Source organism: Ictidomys tridecemlineatus, chromosome 2, assembly GCF_052094955.1.
Source record: "Ictidomys tridecemlineatus isolate mIctTri1 chromosome 2, mIctTri1.hap1, whole genome shotgun sequence".
In the NCBI taxonomy this organism is placed as follows: Eukaryota; Metazoa; Chordata; class Mammalia; order Rodentia; family Sciuridae; genus Ictidomys; species Ictidomys tridecemlineatus.
In genome coordinates this window covers 9,085,299-9,102,257 of record NC_135478.1, presented here as the reverse complement: position 1 = coordinate 9,102,257, position 16,959 = coordinate 9,085,299, and the positions used below count along the sequence as shown (strand labels likewise).

The following is a 16,959-nucleotide window of genomic DNA, read 5'->3' as shown; positions in this document are numbered from 1 at the left end:
TGGTCCTGTTTCCCTGTTCACATGGCATGATTCGGAATGTTAGTTATACAGCCCCTGAGTCTTTCCACTAGTGATACCCATTAATTGAGCACCAGCTGTATAGCAGGCATGGTGTTGACCATTGAACATACCATGTATTGTTGCAACCATAGCTGGTTCTGATCCCTAAGGGACAATTTCCTATCCCACTGACATTGGGAGTGACTGTGTGACTTGCTTTGGCCAATGGAATGTGAGCAGATGTGGCACGGATCTCTTCCAAGGAGAGGTGTTTCAAGACAGGACATAACATGCTACATTTTCCCTTTACCACTGCAACCATTGTGAGAACCAGTCATTGGCTATTGTGTGTTGTGAAGAGTTTGGTGCTGTTTGTTACTGAGCATATTCAAGCCCTTCCTAACTAATGCACTGCATCTCAATTCATCCATGTAGCACACATAAGAGGAAGCTACTGTTCTCCTGAGACATGGATGTGCAGAATTTAGCCAGTTGCTTGAATACCAACAAATCCTAAACTATTGTAACTACTCTCCTTCTGGCTTGAAGAAAACATGGATCCTTTTTAGATCTAAATGCCAATTTTATTTATTTATTTCATGTCAGATCTTACTGCGTGGGAGCTGGGGTTGTAGCTCAGTGGTAGAGTGCACGCCTTGCATGTATGAGGCACCGGGTTCGATCCTCAGCACCACATAAAAATAAAGGTATTATGACCATCTACAACTAAAAAAGATTTTTAAAAAAGAAGAAAAAAAGATCTTACTGTGTGGCCTCAGGCAAAGAGCTGCCCCTCTCAGAGCCTTAGATTCCTCATGGGTAAAAGGTAGTTTTAACTACAAGCGCCCACTTTAGGACCACGCACTGCCCTTTACCAACACTAACTCATCAGAATGCTCACACAACCCTGTGAGAGGGGCCACTTGAAGGATGGAGAAACTGAGGCCCAGAGAGGTTAAGAAGCGTGTCCAACGTCACAAGACTAGAAAGTGTCGGCGCTCCTAACCGCGGTGCAGAGCCTAGGGACAGTCTACCTCCGTCCGGCTCCGCTCCCGAGGCTCGGGCCGGCCTCCCGCCCCTCCCACCGGTGCCTGCGAGCCCCGCCCCGGGGCGGCCCTGCCCACCCCGCCGCCTGGGCGGAGTCCGCGCGGGATCCGGGTGGCTGCGGGCGGCGGCGGCGGCGGCGGCGACTGCGGGGGCCCGGGTCGCGGCCGAAGCCCGGCCGCAGCGAGTTCAGAGAGTTCGGAGGCGGAACCCCGCGGGCAGCGCTCGGGGCGCGAGGTGATCCCTTCCCGGGGCGCGCACCCCGCTCCTCCCCTGCGCGTCCGGCAGGTCCGGGAGCCGGGCTGGGAGGAGGGCAGGGGGCTGGGGGACAAAGGCGGGGCTGCAGGGGACGCCTCGTCTTCCCCCGCGCTCCGCAGGGCTCCTCCGGCAGCCGTGGCGGGGCGCGGGCGGGGCCCAGAGCCCAGCTGGGGACTTGCGGTGGGACCATATGGTGATGGGGGGAAGCAACGGCGCTCCTCTGCACCGGCTGGGGTGCCTGAAATACCGTGTGAGGGACAGATCCAGGCCCTCCGCTAGTGTCAGGCGTGAGGGAGGGTCGGCAGATGGTCAGGCAGAGGTGGGACCGGTGACCGGTGACCGACAGAGGCGGAGTGGGGCGGGGGCCCTAGGCTGGCAGCCCGGCCCAGCGTGCTTCTCTGCCCCTCCTCAAACTCGTTCTCCCGGAACACGGGGTGGGGCCCGGCTTGGTCTGCACTGAAAATGAACCGCAGCCTCCAAGATGGTTGAGAAATAGCTTAACCCAGGCTCCCCGCGCCTGCGTGCCTCCCACTCATGCAGGCCTTCTTGTGCTGGGGAAACTGAGGCCGGGGAGGGAAGGAGGGTTGCAGGTGCATCCAGGACCTGGAGGACCCGTGGCAGACTGTGGGCCCATCAGGCTCCTGGGGTCGAGTGCCTGGAGAGGAAGGAGCAAGGGAGCAGGTGGTGGTCCTGGAGGTAGGGTTTGTTATAATCATGTGGCTGGGATGACTGGGATTTGCGGACTCTCACACCTGCCCGGGTGGATTGGGGCTGAGGCTGGGGTGAGTCAGCCTTGGCCAGAGGCAGACAGGCTCAGCCCCTTTGACAAATAGAAAATGGCAGGTCCCCACTTGGGAGTAGAGCTGGGGCTTTAAATTCCTGATGTGTCCACAGAAACGCCCCTCACCCTGGGAGTCAGGGAGACAGTGAATTGGGTTTGGGTAGTGAGTAGAACAGCCACCCTAGTGGTGGACACCTGCCAAAGTCAACACCCAGGCCCTGCAGTGGGGGGGTTGTCTGTCTTGCTGGCAGGCTCCCCCCTCCCAGCTAACACCTGGGCCTCCCAGCTGCTCACTCTGGGGCAAAGTCCACACCTGCAGCTTCTGCCCACGTCGTCCTCAGGGGCCAGAGGAGGCATCCCCCCATGCAGTGCGGGGTGTCTGAACCCTTAGCCAAGCCTAGGGGCCTCAAGACAGGAGCCCCCAAACCCACTGTAACAAAGGCTCAATTTTTTCCTTTGTATGAAGATTAAACAGCAATGGCATTTATTGAGCACCAACTGTATGCTGGGCACTGTTTGATAACCATTGGGTGTCTTAAGAGCCTCCCGCTGCACGTGGCAGCCTCCAGGGCGAGCTTCTCCCTCTTTGTCACAGCTGTGCCCTGGATTAACAGGCCTAGTTCTACTCCCAGGCTGGGCAGAGGCCGTCTCAGTAAGCCCTAAAGGACTCAAGAAACTCACTTTAGGCTCCTGGTACCCACCCTTTCAGATAGGGCTATAACCAAACCCCATTTTTCAGCAAAGGATGATGAGGTGGAGTCAGAGGTGATGCCTCCGGGCTCTGGGCCTCCGGCACAGCTGGGCTCCAGCCAAGCCAGGTGGATGCGCCGGAGCTGTCATTGGTGTCTGATTCCCCTGTAGGACTCGCTTTCCCACCGAGGACTCCAGGCCTGGTCCCCAGCAGGCTCCTGCCAAGATGGCCTCAGCGGGAGACCCCCCGGCGGCCCCTCGGGACGCTGCAGACCAGAACTTTGACTACATGTTCAAGCTGCTGCTCATCGGCAACAGCAGCGTGGGCAAGACGTCCTTCCTGTTCCGGTATGCCGACGACTCCTTCACGCCCGCCTTCGTCAGCACCGTGGGCATCGACTTCAAGGTCAAGACCGTCTACCGCCACGACAAGAGGATCAAGCTGCAGATTTGGGTGAGCCAGGCAGCTCCGTGGGTCTGTGGCAAGGGGGACAGTCCCTTCAGCGCTGTTCATTAGAGGGTTCCTCGGGGCAGGGAGAGTGGCCCAGAGTTGTGAGGGAGGGGGTACCTCTGGGGTGTCCTTGTCAGGGTGAGGCTGGCCTGGGGGGCCTGCGGGGGGGCCTGAGAGGGGAGATGGTACTCAGCTGGGCCTGTTTGAAGTGCTGGCGACAGTGAGGAAGTGGTTGGGAGCCCTCTGAGGGTCCAGCCAGGGAACCCCCACTGTCTTCAGAGCCACGCCCCTGGCCCCGAACCAGCTGTTGGTCCAGATCATCGTGGTTTCAAGTGCACCAAGATGTCCTGTCAGGAGGACACCCTCTGACCGGGGTGGCTCTTGGAAGAGAGGTCAAAGGTGTTCTTAATTCTATGAGAAGTAGATGACCCCTCAGACTGGGAACCCCTGCAGGCAGGGCCAGGCGTGGCTGAGAATGAGTTCATGTCTCCCCCATGACTGGGACTGTGAGGAGCACTGGGCAGCGTCCCCTTCCAACACAGTCCTGCAAGGTTTGGGTGGGGACAGGGTGGCTTCTCGCCACCTGACGCTGCTGTTTGCTTAGGACACAGCAGGCCAGGAGCGCTACCGCACGATTACCACCGCCTACTACCGCGGCGCCATGGGCTTCCTGCTCATGTATGACATTTCCAACCAGGAGTCCTTTGCTGCCGTGCAGGACTGGTGAGTGCTGCTGACCCCTGACCCCTTGACCTTTGTCCTTTCCCTGCCATCCCTAAGCCCAGCTCATGGCCTACCTCCACAGGGCCACGCAGATCAAGACCTACTCCTGGGACAATGCCCAGGTCATCCTCGTAGGGAACAAGTGTGACTTGGAGGATGAGCGTGTGGTGCCTACTGAGGACGGCCAGAGACTCGCGGATGATCTTGGTTAGTGCTCAGCCTGGGCCTTAGGCCCCGGGCCTCCCAGAACCCAACCTTCTTCCCACCCTCAGGCACCAGATCTAACCACCACCACCAGCCCTTTGAGGATTTGCCCAGAAAATACCCATGGGTGTGCCACATTCTCCATGTAATTTGATTTCTGGAGAAATCCATAGGAACTTCCATGCCCTGGCAACCCAGTTAATGGAGACTGGGATCCTAAAAAGGCAACTGACGTTTCCATCTCTTTTGTGTTATATCAGGCATCAAACCCCACCGTCTGCTACCTGTCTTTGTGCCATCTGTGATCTGTGAATAGTTTTTAACTCTTTTTTTCCTTTCTGCTGGAGATGGAACCTAGGGCCTTGTGCATGCTAGGCAAGTGCTCTATGACTGGACTACATTCCCAGCCCCAGTTTTCATATTTTTAAATAGTTGTAACAAAGAGAGAGAGAGAGCAAGAGAGAGCGAGAGGGCTCAATAATATTTCGTGACATGGGAAATTTACTATTTTTAGATATCTGTAAGATTTTGTTTTAACCTTTTTTTTAAAAAAATAATTTTTTTAAAGAGAGAGAGAGAATTTTAACATTTATTTTTTAGTTATAAGCAGACACAACATCTTTGTTTGTACGTGGTGCTGAGGATCGAACCCGGGCCGCACGCATGTCAGGCGAGCACGCTACAGCTTGAGCCACATCCCCAGCCCTGTTTTAACCTTTCAATTGACAAAATAATTATACATAATAATCGTAACACATATTGGGTACAGTGTGATAACAAGGTACGTGGATACAATGTGTAATGATTAAATCAGAATAATTATTGGTTCCAACTCTTACACATTTTTTTTTTTAGGGTTTGGAGCCTTTGAACGCCAGTCATCATAAATATATACTGTGAAATATATATGAAATTCAATTGCAATGTTTTAAAAAGTAAAATTTATTTTTTAGTTGTAGGTGGACACAATATCTTTATTTCATTTTTATGTGGTGCTGAGGTTCAAACCCAGTGCCTCACGTGTGCTAGGCAAGCACTCTACCACTGAGCCACAATCCCAGGCCTCTCCACTTTTTTTTTAATATTTATTTTTTAGTTGTAGTTGGACATAATACCTTTATTTATTTATTTTTATGTGGTGCTGAGGGTCAAATTCAGGGCCTTGCACGTGGAAGGCAAGCACTCTACCATTGAGCTACAACCCCAGCCCAAATTGCAATGTTTATAGGGGTTGGAGATGTGGCAAGGCCCAGGGTTTAATGCCCAACACTATTCATACACACAAAAAGGGAAAAGGGAAAGATTAAAGAAAAAAAAAAACTTGCTTTTATACTTGAAGCTTTCCCGGGACATAGCCATACTCATTCACTTATGTATTTTGTAGCATCTTGTCTTCTACAATGAATAGAGCTGTGTAATTGAGACAGAGTACATGGCCCAGGCAGCCTAAAATCTTTACTTTCTATTTTATCTCTCAACTATAATAGTCCTCTTTCCGTTTTCATTTTTTTTTTTTCTTTTGGTAGCAGGGATTGGATTTAGGGGCATTCAGCCACTGAGCCACATCCCAGCCCTATTTTGCATTTTATTTAGAGACAGGGTCTCACTGAATTGCTTAATGCTCACTTTTGCTGAGACTGGCTTTGAACTTGCGATCCTCCTGCCTTAGCCTCCGGAGCCGTGGGTCACCATGCCTGTTGAATTTGTTTTTAGTTCCTGGGGATCAAACCCAGGACTACACATAGATGACACCAGGCCCCTACCACTGAGCCACACCCTGAACCCTGAGCCTGTACTCAGGGACAGTTTGCTGAACAACAAAGCAGTGAATGGTGGAAGGAGGGTGTGAATGGAAGGAGGGTGTGAACTCTCTTACTCTGTGCCTCTTGATAGTCCAGCCACCACACTGTCCTCCTGGGCAAATGTGGTCTTTCATACCCATGTGTGCCTCTGCCTCATACAATCTGCATTTTTTACATCTCTGAATATATTCACTACAGAAATTTACTAGAGAAACTAGAAATCATAAGAAAGTATCAAGACAGAACTAAAATTCATTTGCAGTCACGTACTTGAAAATCATTACTAATAGCATTTCTGATATTTAGCTTTGTGGTCTTTTTTCTATAGAAATACACAAATGTTGGGATTGGGTTTGTGGGGAGCAGATATGTGCATGCCTTTTATCCCACAAAATTGGGATCAAGTTCTGTCCTCTACTTTGTATTCTAATATTTTAACCTAATGACAGGGCGTGGGTATCTCCCCTTGGCCCTAGTCTCCAGGTGATTTCTGCAAGCAGAAAAGTAATACCTGCAAGTACTCCACTTCCTGGGGGCGCATACCCAATTTCACCATTTCCAAGCAAGTGGGGCTCCAAGGCCCAGCCCCACAAAACAAAGACAGTTTCTCTGACAAATCAATGTAAAAATGACAAGGAAAGCTGGGCACAGTGGCGCACCTGTAGTCCTAGCGGCTCAGGAGACAGAGACAAGAAAATCGTGAGTTCAAAGCCAGCCTCAACAATGGCAAGGCGCTAAGTAACTCAGTGAGACCCCGTCTCTAAACAAAATACAAAATAGGGTTGGGTTGCTCAGTGGTCAAGTGCCCCTGAGTTCAATTCCTGGTACCCCCCCAAAAAGGGGGGCGCTGGAATGGATCTCAGTGGTAGAGCTCCCCTGGTTCAATCCCCAGTACCACCACAAAAAAAAAATAGTGTGTTTGCTGGGGGTTAGATGTAGGGCTTTACACAGGCTGAGCTTTACCACTGAGCTGCACCCCCTGACCCCCTCATTTTTTTTATAGTGCAGCTTGACACAGGGACTGAGGCCTCTCACCTGTGCTATGTGTAATGTGATGGTAGGAACATTTTCATTTTGGGCCCACCATGACTAGTGGCAATTGGGGATACGTTGGAGGACCATTCAGGAACAGCTGCATGCAGGCAGTACCCTACAATGGCCTTCAAGACTTGCAGAGTTTTCAGGTTGACGGGTCACTTTTTTTTTTTTTTGGTACTTGGGGTTGAACTCAGGGGCCTCAACCACTGAGCCACATCCCCAACCCTATTTTGTATTTTATTTATAGGCAGGGTCTCAACTGAGTTGCTAGCGCTTCACCATTGCTGAGGCTGATTTCTTTCTTTCTTTTTTTTTAAATATTTATTTTTTTAGTTTTTTCGGTGGACACAACATCTTTGTTTGTGTGTGGTGCTGAGGATCGAACCCGGGCTGCACGCATGCCAGGCAAGCGAACTGCTGCTTGAGCCACATCCTCAGCCTGTTGAGGCTGATTTCAAACTCGAGATCCTCCTGCCTCAGCCTCCTGAGCTGCTGGGATAACAGGCATGTGCCACTGTGCCTGGCTTTTGTTTGTTTGTTTTGAGGTCAGGTTGCACTGTGTTGCCCAGGCTGCTCTTGAATTCCTAGGCACAAAGAATTCTCCCATCTCAGCCTCCAAGTAGCTGGGACTGCATACACACCAGTACTCTCAGTGTTGGTGAGGTACTTTTTGCAGTTGGGCATGTCCCCAGAGCATGTATGCTACCCTGCACCTTTGGGAAGACAAACTTTTCTTTCTTTCTTTTGTTTGTGGGAATTGAACCGAGGGCCTCACCCACGCTAGGCAAGTTCTCAATCACTGAGCTACATCCCCAGCCTTTTTTATTTGGAGACAGAGAGGTACTAGGTTGCCCAGTGTGGACTTGAACTTGAAATCCTGCCTTAGCTTCCCAAGTGGCTGGGATTACAGGCGTGCTCCATTGCATCCAGCTCTTGGCTCCATTTTCAAATAAATATGTGGCTTGGCAGGCCTCTTCGGGCAGCAGAAATTGAGTTGAAGCTGAGCTGTAGCCACCTGTGGACACCCCATGGCTACTGGACATTATTTTCTGGACTGTTGTAGCCACTGCCTTGTGACAAAGAGATTCTTAGGATTGTCCAATTCAGGGCTGCTGCTGCAGAGTTTTATTATCATTACCAGTAGCAGCAGCAGTAGCAACATCATTTTTCTCGTTTTACAAATGATCAAACATAGTGTCAGAGAGGCTAAGACACTCGGCCCAGGTCCCACAGCAGAATAAAGGGCAGAACTGGGCTTAGAGCCCAGGCATGCGGGATGCCACAGCCCAGTCCTGCTCCTGGGAGTCTCACGGGTGTCTCCACCTTATATCCATCCAGGTTTCGAGTTCTTTGAGGCCAGTGCCAAGGAGAACATCAATGTGAAGCAGGTCTTCGAGCGCCTGGTGGATGTCATCTGTGAGAAGATGAACGAGTCCCTGGAACCCAGCACCAGCCCAGGCAGCAATGGCAAAGGCCCAACTGTGGGGGACACCCCAGCTCCCCAGCCCAGCAGCTGCAGCTGTTAGGGATGGCTCTTGACCCCCTCCTGCCCCCTCCTGCCTCTGCAGGGACTGTGACTGAGGCACGAGCCACAAGGGCTGTCTCCAAGCTCAGGGCACCCCCATCCCTGCATGGCTCAGTCCCTTTCCATGTCACCATGGTTAGGCAGCCCCTGTCAGAGGCCGCACACCCCAGGGGCTCAGCTCCACATTTCAGGCAGGGGCTTGGGGACATTGCCGTGCACTTGTTGGCTGCTTTCCCAGACATTTTGACAGGGGGCTGTGGGCAGCATGTCCCGCATGCCTGGGGGAGGGGCATCCACAGTGCCTTCGACCTTGGACCCGTGCCCCCGTGCCACCCTGTGCTGGCATGGCCTGGTGCTTACAGGCTGGAGAAAGATGTCTTGCGGCGTGGGTTCTCCAAGTTAATCCTGGGAGGTGTTGGGGGAGACCCTCTTTCTCAGGTCCCCCAGCTTGGCTTTGAGCCTATCCCATGAATCTTCTAGATGCCAAGGTTCCAAGATGGGGCAGCGATTTGGCCCCTGTACACTTCTCCCTCTGGCTTGCAGACCGTCCCCTGGTGAAAACAGTGTGAAGGCCCACAGAAGAGACAGTGGGTCAGACCCCCAACCCCGAGGGACTCTTAAAACTTTCTGAGCTTCCCTGGGACCCATGTCACTCTTGACCCGGTCACTGTCTTGACTGATCCACTTCATCTCTGATCCTGAATTGAATTCTAGAACATTCTAGCTACACTGGGTAGGGCCAAGAATTGCCCAGCTCTTAACATTCCTGCTTGGGGCTCTCTGCCAGGAATTAACCTCAGAGCCAGGAGACTGGGCCCTCCCTCTGGGGCCCCATCCGCCTGGTTGTATTTTCAGCAAGATCTTTCCAAATCTTACATCCTGCTAGAAAAGGAAATTGGGCAACGATCCCTCAGACTGCGCTTGCCGGTGACTTCCTGAGGTCAGGTTTGGGCGTCTCCAACTTTGGAAGACCCAGTGTCTTGTTCCCAAGCCATGTCCTCAGGGTCCCAGTGACATGACATTTGTGCCAGTGGAGGAGTCCTGGGTAAAGGGTGCTTTGGGGTCAGGAAGGAGAATTGGGAAGTCGGGTTGCACCAGCTTCTGTCATTGCCTCCACTTGTGGACACAGCTGGGGACTGGCGGGTCCTCATGTTGGTGGGGGGATGTGCTGTGATCAGTGTCAGGGAGCCCACGAAGCCAGGACCCCTCCTCGGAGGGTGGATGCCAATCGAGGATCTATCTTGACCCTGGAGCCCAGAGGCTCTTGCTACCCACTGGGGTCCCAGCTTGCCTGGCACGGCACCCCTCGCTGCTCCAAACCCCCACTGACCGCAGCCCGCACCGACACTGTGAGGAAGCCTAAGTGGGTTCTCGGGGTCCCCATCACCCCGGTTCCATGTCAAGGCTGTGTCCACTGCCCAAGCCCATGTAGCCAGAATGATTTCCTGCAGTTTTAATAAGCTCTACCTCCGCCCTGGGTATATGTGTGGGAAAACCTGGTTCAAGTTCAAATTAAATGACCAAATGGAAATGGACAAATCTTACCAACCCACGAAGGAGGGTATCTGAATGTTGGAGGTGGGAGTCCACTTTTTCTCGCTGCTTGAATACCAAAGTCGAAGCATCTCAGGAAGCTCTGAAGATGCTCGGGCTCATCAGGATTTTGTTGGTTGGTCCATTCTTCTTAAGCTGCTGCCCAAAAATGATGGACCGGTGGACCATTGGTGGAGGACCGAGTTTCTCATCAGCCACGTGATAAAGCAGCTGTGGTCGCATCCTGAACTTGACCTGAAGTTTTCTGTTTACGTTGGATGTTTCAAAAGTTCAGTTTCAAGTAGCAACAGGGAGGGCTGCCTCGGGCTTCTCTCAAAACTCGGGGAATAATGTAGGAAACATTTTTTGGTTTCTCCTAAAACTGGGACGGGTTTTAAGTTTTATTACAGCAGGGAGGTTTAGCTCCAAATGATCACAAGGGAACTGAGACCAATGTCCTTCTGGTCACTGAGTGGGGAAAGAGGTCTGTTGAGTTTATAAACAGAAATTAAACCAAAGGCCGTGGGGAAACCACATCTGGGCTCCAGAGGACTGAGGTCAGAAGAGCTGCCCTCCAGTGCCTTGCTACTCCCTATTGGTAGTGTGTCTTTCCAGGGGCAGTTTCAGTGGGAGGTTCTATTTTTCTTTGCCTTTTGCTTCTCCAGGGATCACCTTCTTGCATATTCCTTAGCTCCTCCGCCTAGACTCACACAGGGTGAAACTTGATCTCAGTATTAAAGCGATAATTCTGCTACCGGCTCCTCCCCGACAGCTCTGAAACACTACTGAATGAACTCTTGGCAGGTCGCTTGTATCCTGAATGTGGTTCTGTGTAAGTGATTCCTTGGTGTCCAACTGGGAAATATATGCACTTTTCTCCACATGAAATAAAGTAGTTGTGCCTGAATGCATTTGTGCTTTTGCTTCTATTAGTGAAATGCAACTTCCAGGAAAGGGTGGATGGTCAGTTGAAGGTCGTTGGTGATGCAGCAGAGCCCTCAGCAGGCCTGCGGCTGCCTCTTGTGATGCCCTATAATGAACAATTTGGTTCTAGAAAGTTCCACCTCATGGAAAGCAGGAAGGGTGATATTTCTCCACTTAATCCTACTAAGTCTGTCCTTCCCACAGTAGCCACAGGTGACTCCGAACATTTGAGTCAGAGTATGTCCATCCTCTGCTCAGAACTGTCTATGGCTCCTACCTTATTTGGGGAAAATGCCAAAGCCCTCCCCCTGTGGTCCACAAGGCCCTGCATGATCTGACTCATGACCCCACTTACTTCCCCGTAGTTGCCCCCATGGCAGCCATGTTGGCCTATTTGTTTTTATTCAAATATACTGGGCCCATACCTCAGGGCCTTTGCACTGGCTCTTCTGTCTTCCTGGTCCACTCTCATCCTAGATGGTCTTACATGATTCCCCTCCTCTCCTCCTTTAGTTCTTTGTACAAGTCCCACTTTCTCATTAACACCTCTGTTTAGTCCTACAGCCTCTCTCCAGCGTCTCCCCCCACTTTCTCCTTGAACTTAACACCTTGATCATGCTAAGTACATGCTCTACCCCTGAGCTCCATCCTGAGTCCCTCCCCCGGTATTTCTGATGTCCCTTCCTCTGTACTTGGTATCCCTCCAGAACCCCTAAAACCTGAACTACTCTACGATTTACTAGTTTAAATGCCTCCCTCACAGCTCAATTTTGTCCTTTTCCCTGCCACGTTTCACTCTGTTTCTGACTGTGATAAAGTAAAAAATAAATATTTGATCTTTGTCTCCACTGGTTCCTTCAAACGCTTCTAAAACCCTTGGAATCTCTGGAGAGAGAAGAGTATCTTTTGCACACCAAGGAAGCGACTGGGGAGGGGGGACCCCAGGAAGCTGCAGGGTGGGGCTGGGTTTTGAGAAAGACCAAGGCAGAATTAAGGGGTTACTCGTGGTCCCACCCTTCAGCTCCCCGCTCACCTTGGGGGAGGGCAGAGAAGCTGAAAGCTGAGTTGATCACCAGTGGCCAACACCAGCCCCTAAAGGATGGGGTCCCAGGGTTGGGGGTTAGCGAACACACTGAGATGCCGAGACGGGGAGCCCAGCACACCACCCACCGCATCCCCGACTCGGTCTGACCCTTCACCCCTGGCCAGTAAAGGAAGGTAAAGCACCTGGTCATTTACTTAGGGAACCAGTGAGTCATTGCAGCAAATTATTGACCTTAAAAGAGGGAAGATTGCAGAAACCCTCAGGCTTTATAGCCACGAACGATGGCCATGTGGGGAACCAGGGCTGGGTGTGTCCCCCAGAATACACGGGTAAGAAACTTCATCCAAAGTCATTTGTTAGTGGTACTGGGAGGATCTGGGGTGGTCAAGAGGATTAGATGAGGTCCCCTGAGAGTAGGGACACCCTTAACGACATTGTGGCTTTATTAAATGAGGAAGAAGGCCTGAACTAGCACGAGTGCCATCTCACCTTGTGATGCCCTGCGTCACTTTAGAACTCCGCGCCAGAGTGCCCGCCTGCAGGAAGGATTCACTGGATGTGGCACTGGATCTTGAACTTCCTAGCGTTTGGAATCATGAGTTGAGTTGAACTTTTTTTTTTTTTTTCTACCAGGGATTGAACCCAGGGGCACTTTGCCAGCAAGCCACAACCCCAGCTCCTGCTCCTCTTTTTATTTTATTTTTCAGTTGTAGATGGACACAATATCTTTATTTAATTATTTATTTTTCTGTGGTGCTGAGGATCGAACCCAGTGCCTCACACATGCCAGACAAGCACTCTACCACTGAGCCGCAACCCCAGCCCCTCCCAGCCCTCTTTTACATATTTTATTTACAGACAGGGTCTCATTGAGTTATTAGGGCCTCACTGAGTTGCTGAGGCTGGCTTTGAACTCACAATCCTCCTGCCTCAGCCTCCCAAGCGGTGGGGATGACAGGCGTGCACTGTGCCCAGCCTATTTATTTATTTATTTTTTAAATTTTGAAATAGGGTCTCGCTGAGTTGCTGAGGGTCTTGCAAAGTTGCGGAGGCTGGCCTTGATCCTCCTGCCTCAGCCTCCTGAGTGGCTGGGATTACAGGCATGTGCCACCCTGCCTGGCTCCCAATAAACTTTCCTTTTGTATATAAAACTCCTCCATGTGTGATATTGTTACAACAATAACAACAAAAATGGAAAAGGGCACCGGGGAATTCAAGAGAGGGCAGTTTTGTGGGACTGAGCTCTTAAAGTGAAAGGACCCCTTTTGAAATTAAAAGCAACTTTCTGATAAATGGTTTTATTCCTTGAGCTAAGAGCAGACGCCAAGGAAATCAAGACCAACATTTCTCCAGCTAAGCACAGCCGAGTTAGATCCGCGCATCACATGTCCTGCCGTTTGCAACATTGGTGCCTCCTCTTATAAAAGCTTCTGCTCCCCTGAGTCCCCAGAGATGGAGATTTAAGACAGGAGGATCTCTATCTTCCTCAACTCCAACTTTGAATAAACCGATTTTCCTCATCAGCCTGGCTCTCGAGTTTCTGTGGAGTGTGACAGGAGGCAAAGCCAGATGCCCCCAAGCGCAAAACTGCACAGTCTCACACTAACTCCAGGTAATGAGGGTCAGGACCAAATTGAATGGCAGGACACCCGGATGGTGTCCATGGAGAACTGGAGAACTGCTCTGTGTGGGAACCCCCATGTGTGTTCTGAGTGTTGGGAGGGGGCTGGGTTGTGGCTCAGTGGTTAAGCGCTTGCCAAGCACGTGGGAGGCATGGGGTTTGGTCCTCAGCACCATGTAAAAGTAAATAAAGTAAAGGAACTGTATCCACATTATATATACATATGTGTGTGTGTGTGTGTAAGAAGATAAATAAATACAAATTTTATATATACGTACATATATTTATTTATTTACTCAAAAAAGAAGTGTTGTGAGTGGGGTTTCTGACATAGAGCAGGACACTCGATGATGTTGGTTGAGTGGGGGGCATGACGGCAGACCCCAAAAGAAGGACTAAGGCCAGGAGCTCCACAGCCTGTCGCAGGATTCTCTGCTCTCTGTGCCTTTCCTCTGCATCCATGACTCCCACGAAGTGGTGCCCTAGAACAAGGGGCAGTTGCCCAAAGCCCCCACCTAGGCCTGAACCAATGACTGTGCCAGGAGGTGGAATGAGCTGATTGGCTGGCGGGGCCACATGCCAGCCCCTGGCTCAGGCACCAACAGTCTGAGACCAGCAGTTTCAAAGAAAAATAGATGTGTACTTGCCTGAAATGGGAGGTTGATTGCCACAGTAGCAAATGTGACCTGCCCATTCTACCTTCCTCTGATCCTTCCAAAATAAAGACTGGAGCCTAGCGATGGCACACACCTGTAATCCCTGCAACTCAAGAGGCTGAGACAGAAGGGTTATGAGTTCAAAGCCAGCCTCAGCAATTCAGCAAGGCTCTAAGCAACTCAGTGAGACCATGTGTCTAAATAAGATATAAAAAGGGCTGGGCAGGGGCTGGGGTGGCAGCTCAGTGTTAGAGCACCTGCCTCACACGTGTGGGGTACTGGGTTCAATCCTTAGGACCACATAAAAATAAAATAAAGATTATTTCCATCTACAACTAAAATAATATTTAAAAGGAGGTGGGGGTGGGGATGTGACTCAGTGGTTGAGCACCCGCGGATTCAATCCCTCCAGAACTTGCTAAGTCTCCATTGTGCAATCCCTAACGAATAATTCAGTCTCCTGTGGTCACTGGATAACACCTTTGGTTCATTGATTCTCAGCAGTGACCATGGGCGCCTTAACATCTCCTGGGTACCCCATGAGCAGGCCACATCCCTGTCCAATTGAAGGAGAAGAGGCTGGGGGTGGTGCTCAGTGGTACAGCACCTGCCAAGCATGTGCAAGGCCCTAGGTTCCATCCTCAGCAGGGCAAAAAGAGAGGAGGAGGGAAGAGGAGGAGGAAGAGGAGGAACCTAGAGCAGAGGTTCTCAAACTGGTGTTTTCCAGACTAGTAGTGTCTTGTTAAGAACTTTCTAGAAATGCAGATTCTTGGCCCTCTCCCAGATCCCCTGAGTCAGAAGGTACCCAGCTTTTACAAGCCATCCAGAAGAGTCTAATGCATGCTCCAATTTGAGGATTGCTGGGCTAGAACAAAAGGGACCCCAGAGACGTGACAATCAAACCGACATGTGGAGCTTGTTTGGATCTTGACTCAAAGACACTCAGTATAAAAAGACATTTTTAAGCTAATCAGGAAAATTCGATGATGGCCCAGGTATTAAGTGATTCCAAGGAATTGTCGTAGGTGTGATAATGGCATTCTGGTTGTGAACACAAATGAATATATTTTTAGAGGTATCTACTGAAGGATGAAGAGGAAAATGACATTGCCTGAGATTTGTTTTAAAATAACCCATCAAAATGTCTCACCACAAAAATAGAGTTTGTAAGCGAGGTGACGGGATACGACTTAATCATTCCACATCATATACTGAGCCCAGGTTCCGAGGCTCCTCCCAAGAACAACCAGCGTCCAGGAAAGGAGAGCTGGGGACAAAGAAAGGCCTTATTCAGTGGCCACACAATGAAGAAGAGGGGGCTTTGCTCTCCACCCTGAAGGGCCCGGGGGTCCAGATCAGGGAAAGGAAGAGGAGGGAGAGGGACAGGCTAATGAGGGGGAGCAATATTCCTGTCTCTTCTGGGAAGGGGCAGAGATCTTCCAGGAACTCGGTGCCACCTCTTTTCACTCCTTTTATGGCCTGGTATTTCCGGAAGTGGCCCTTGAGTTTGATGGATGCCTTTACCTGCAGGGTTGGGGCAGGGAGACAGACTGGCAAGTCAAGGTCAAGTTAACCCTGTGTTATGGTTACGGATGAAGCATTTCTCAAAGGTTCAGTGTGTCTACCTGCAGAGGGAGGACATCTAACTCAAAAGTTAAGGCAACAGGGGGGAGGGGGGATGGAGGAAAAGAAAAAAAAAAAAAAAGCTTATGGCACAAAGGATTCGGGACACGCCTTTTTGTCTTATTCCAGTCACCCACCCACGGGATACCTGCAGGCCCAAATGAAGGGTAAATGTTTTCAGCCAAATTGATCTTCAGGTCCCAGAAGAGAAACCTAGGCAACTTTCATCTTGGTCGCTCACACTCAGAGGCCTCATCTACAGCAGAGCTGGTGGGAGACCAACAATGTATTGCCCAGCTGTGGGACCTCCAAAATTAGTGGGGCTCTTTGTTTTGTTTTTGGTACCCGGGATGGAACCCAGAGGGGCTTTATCACTAGGTCACATCCCCATCCCTTTTTATTTTAAAAAATTTTGTGGTTTCAAAATAGTGGGGTTTCACTAAGTTGGTGAGGGTTGTGCAGATTTGCTGCAGCTGGTCTTGAACTTGTGATCCTCTGGCCTCAGTGTCTGCAGCAGCTGGGATTACAGGCGTGCGCCACCACACCCAGCTAAAATTAGTGATTTCTAAATTAATTAAGAGCAAGTATAACTAGAAGGTTTAAGCCGGGTGCCGTGGCACATGCCTCAGCGGCTTGGGAAACTGAGGCAGGAAGAACGCAAGTTCATAACCAGCCTCAGCAACAGGGAGGCACTAATCAACTGAGACCCTGTCTCTAAATACAGAATAGGGCTGGGAATGTGGCTCAGTGTTTTGAGTGCCCCTGAGTTCAATCTCCAGTACCTGCCCCCCAAGAAACTAAGCTTATTTATTTTTTTCCTCAATAAGATATATATATCAGGGGTTGGGCCTGGGGCCCAATGGTGGAGCACTTGCCTAGCATGTGAGAGGCACTGAGATCAATCCTCAGCACCACATAAACAAATAAAATAAATAAAGGTATTGTGTCCATCTACAACTAAAAGAGCTGGGAATGTGGCTCAGTATTTAAGCATCCCTGGATTCAATCTGTTCCAAAAAAAAAAAATCTACATATCAAAAT

At 50.6% G+C, this 16,959-nt stretch overlaps 1 protein-coding gene across 4 annotated transcripts in view; it reads left to right on the top strand.

Moving 5' to 3' along the window:
• Positions 1-10,956, top strand: part of Rab3d (RAB3D, member RAS oncogene family) — a 35,036-nt gene extending 24,080 nt beyond the window's left edge. Inside the window, exons 1-5 of one of the 4 annotated variants that reach the window (XM_078036469.1) lie at positions 1,124-1,281; positions 2,945-3,227; positions 3,829-3,947; positions 4,030-4,154; positions 8,330-10,956. In XM_078036469.1, coding sequence (XP_077892595.1) covers positions 3,000-3,227; positions 3,829-3,947; positions 4,030-4,154; positions 8,330-8,517 — 660 coding nt within the window. In that variant the 5' untranslated portion in view covers positions 1,124-1,281; positions 2,945-2,999 and the 3' untranslated portion in view covers positions 8,518-10,956. Of the gene's footprint in view, positions 1-1,123; positions 1,333-1,400; positions 1,999-2,944; positions 3,228-3,828; positions 3,948-4,029; positions 4,155-8,329 lie in introns of those variants that run through there. The other 3 variants (XM_078036468.1, XM_005336159.5, XM_078036465.1) reach the window with 3 other exon arrangements.
• Positions 10,957-16,959: the final 6,003 nt, after the last annotated feature.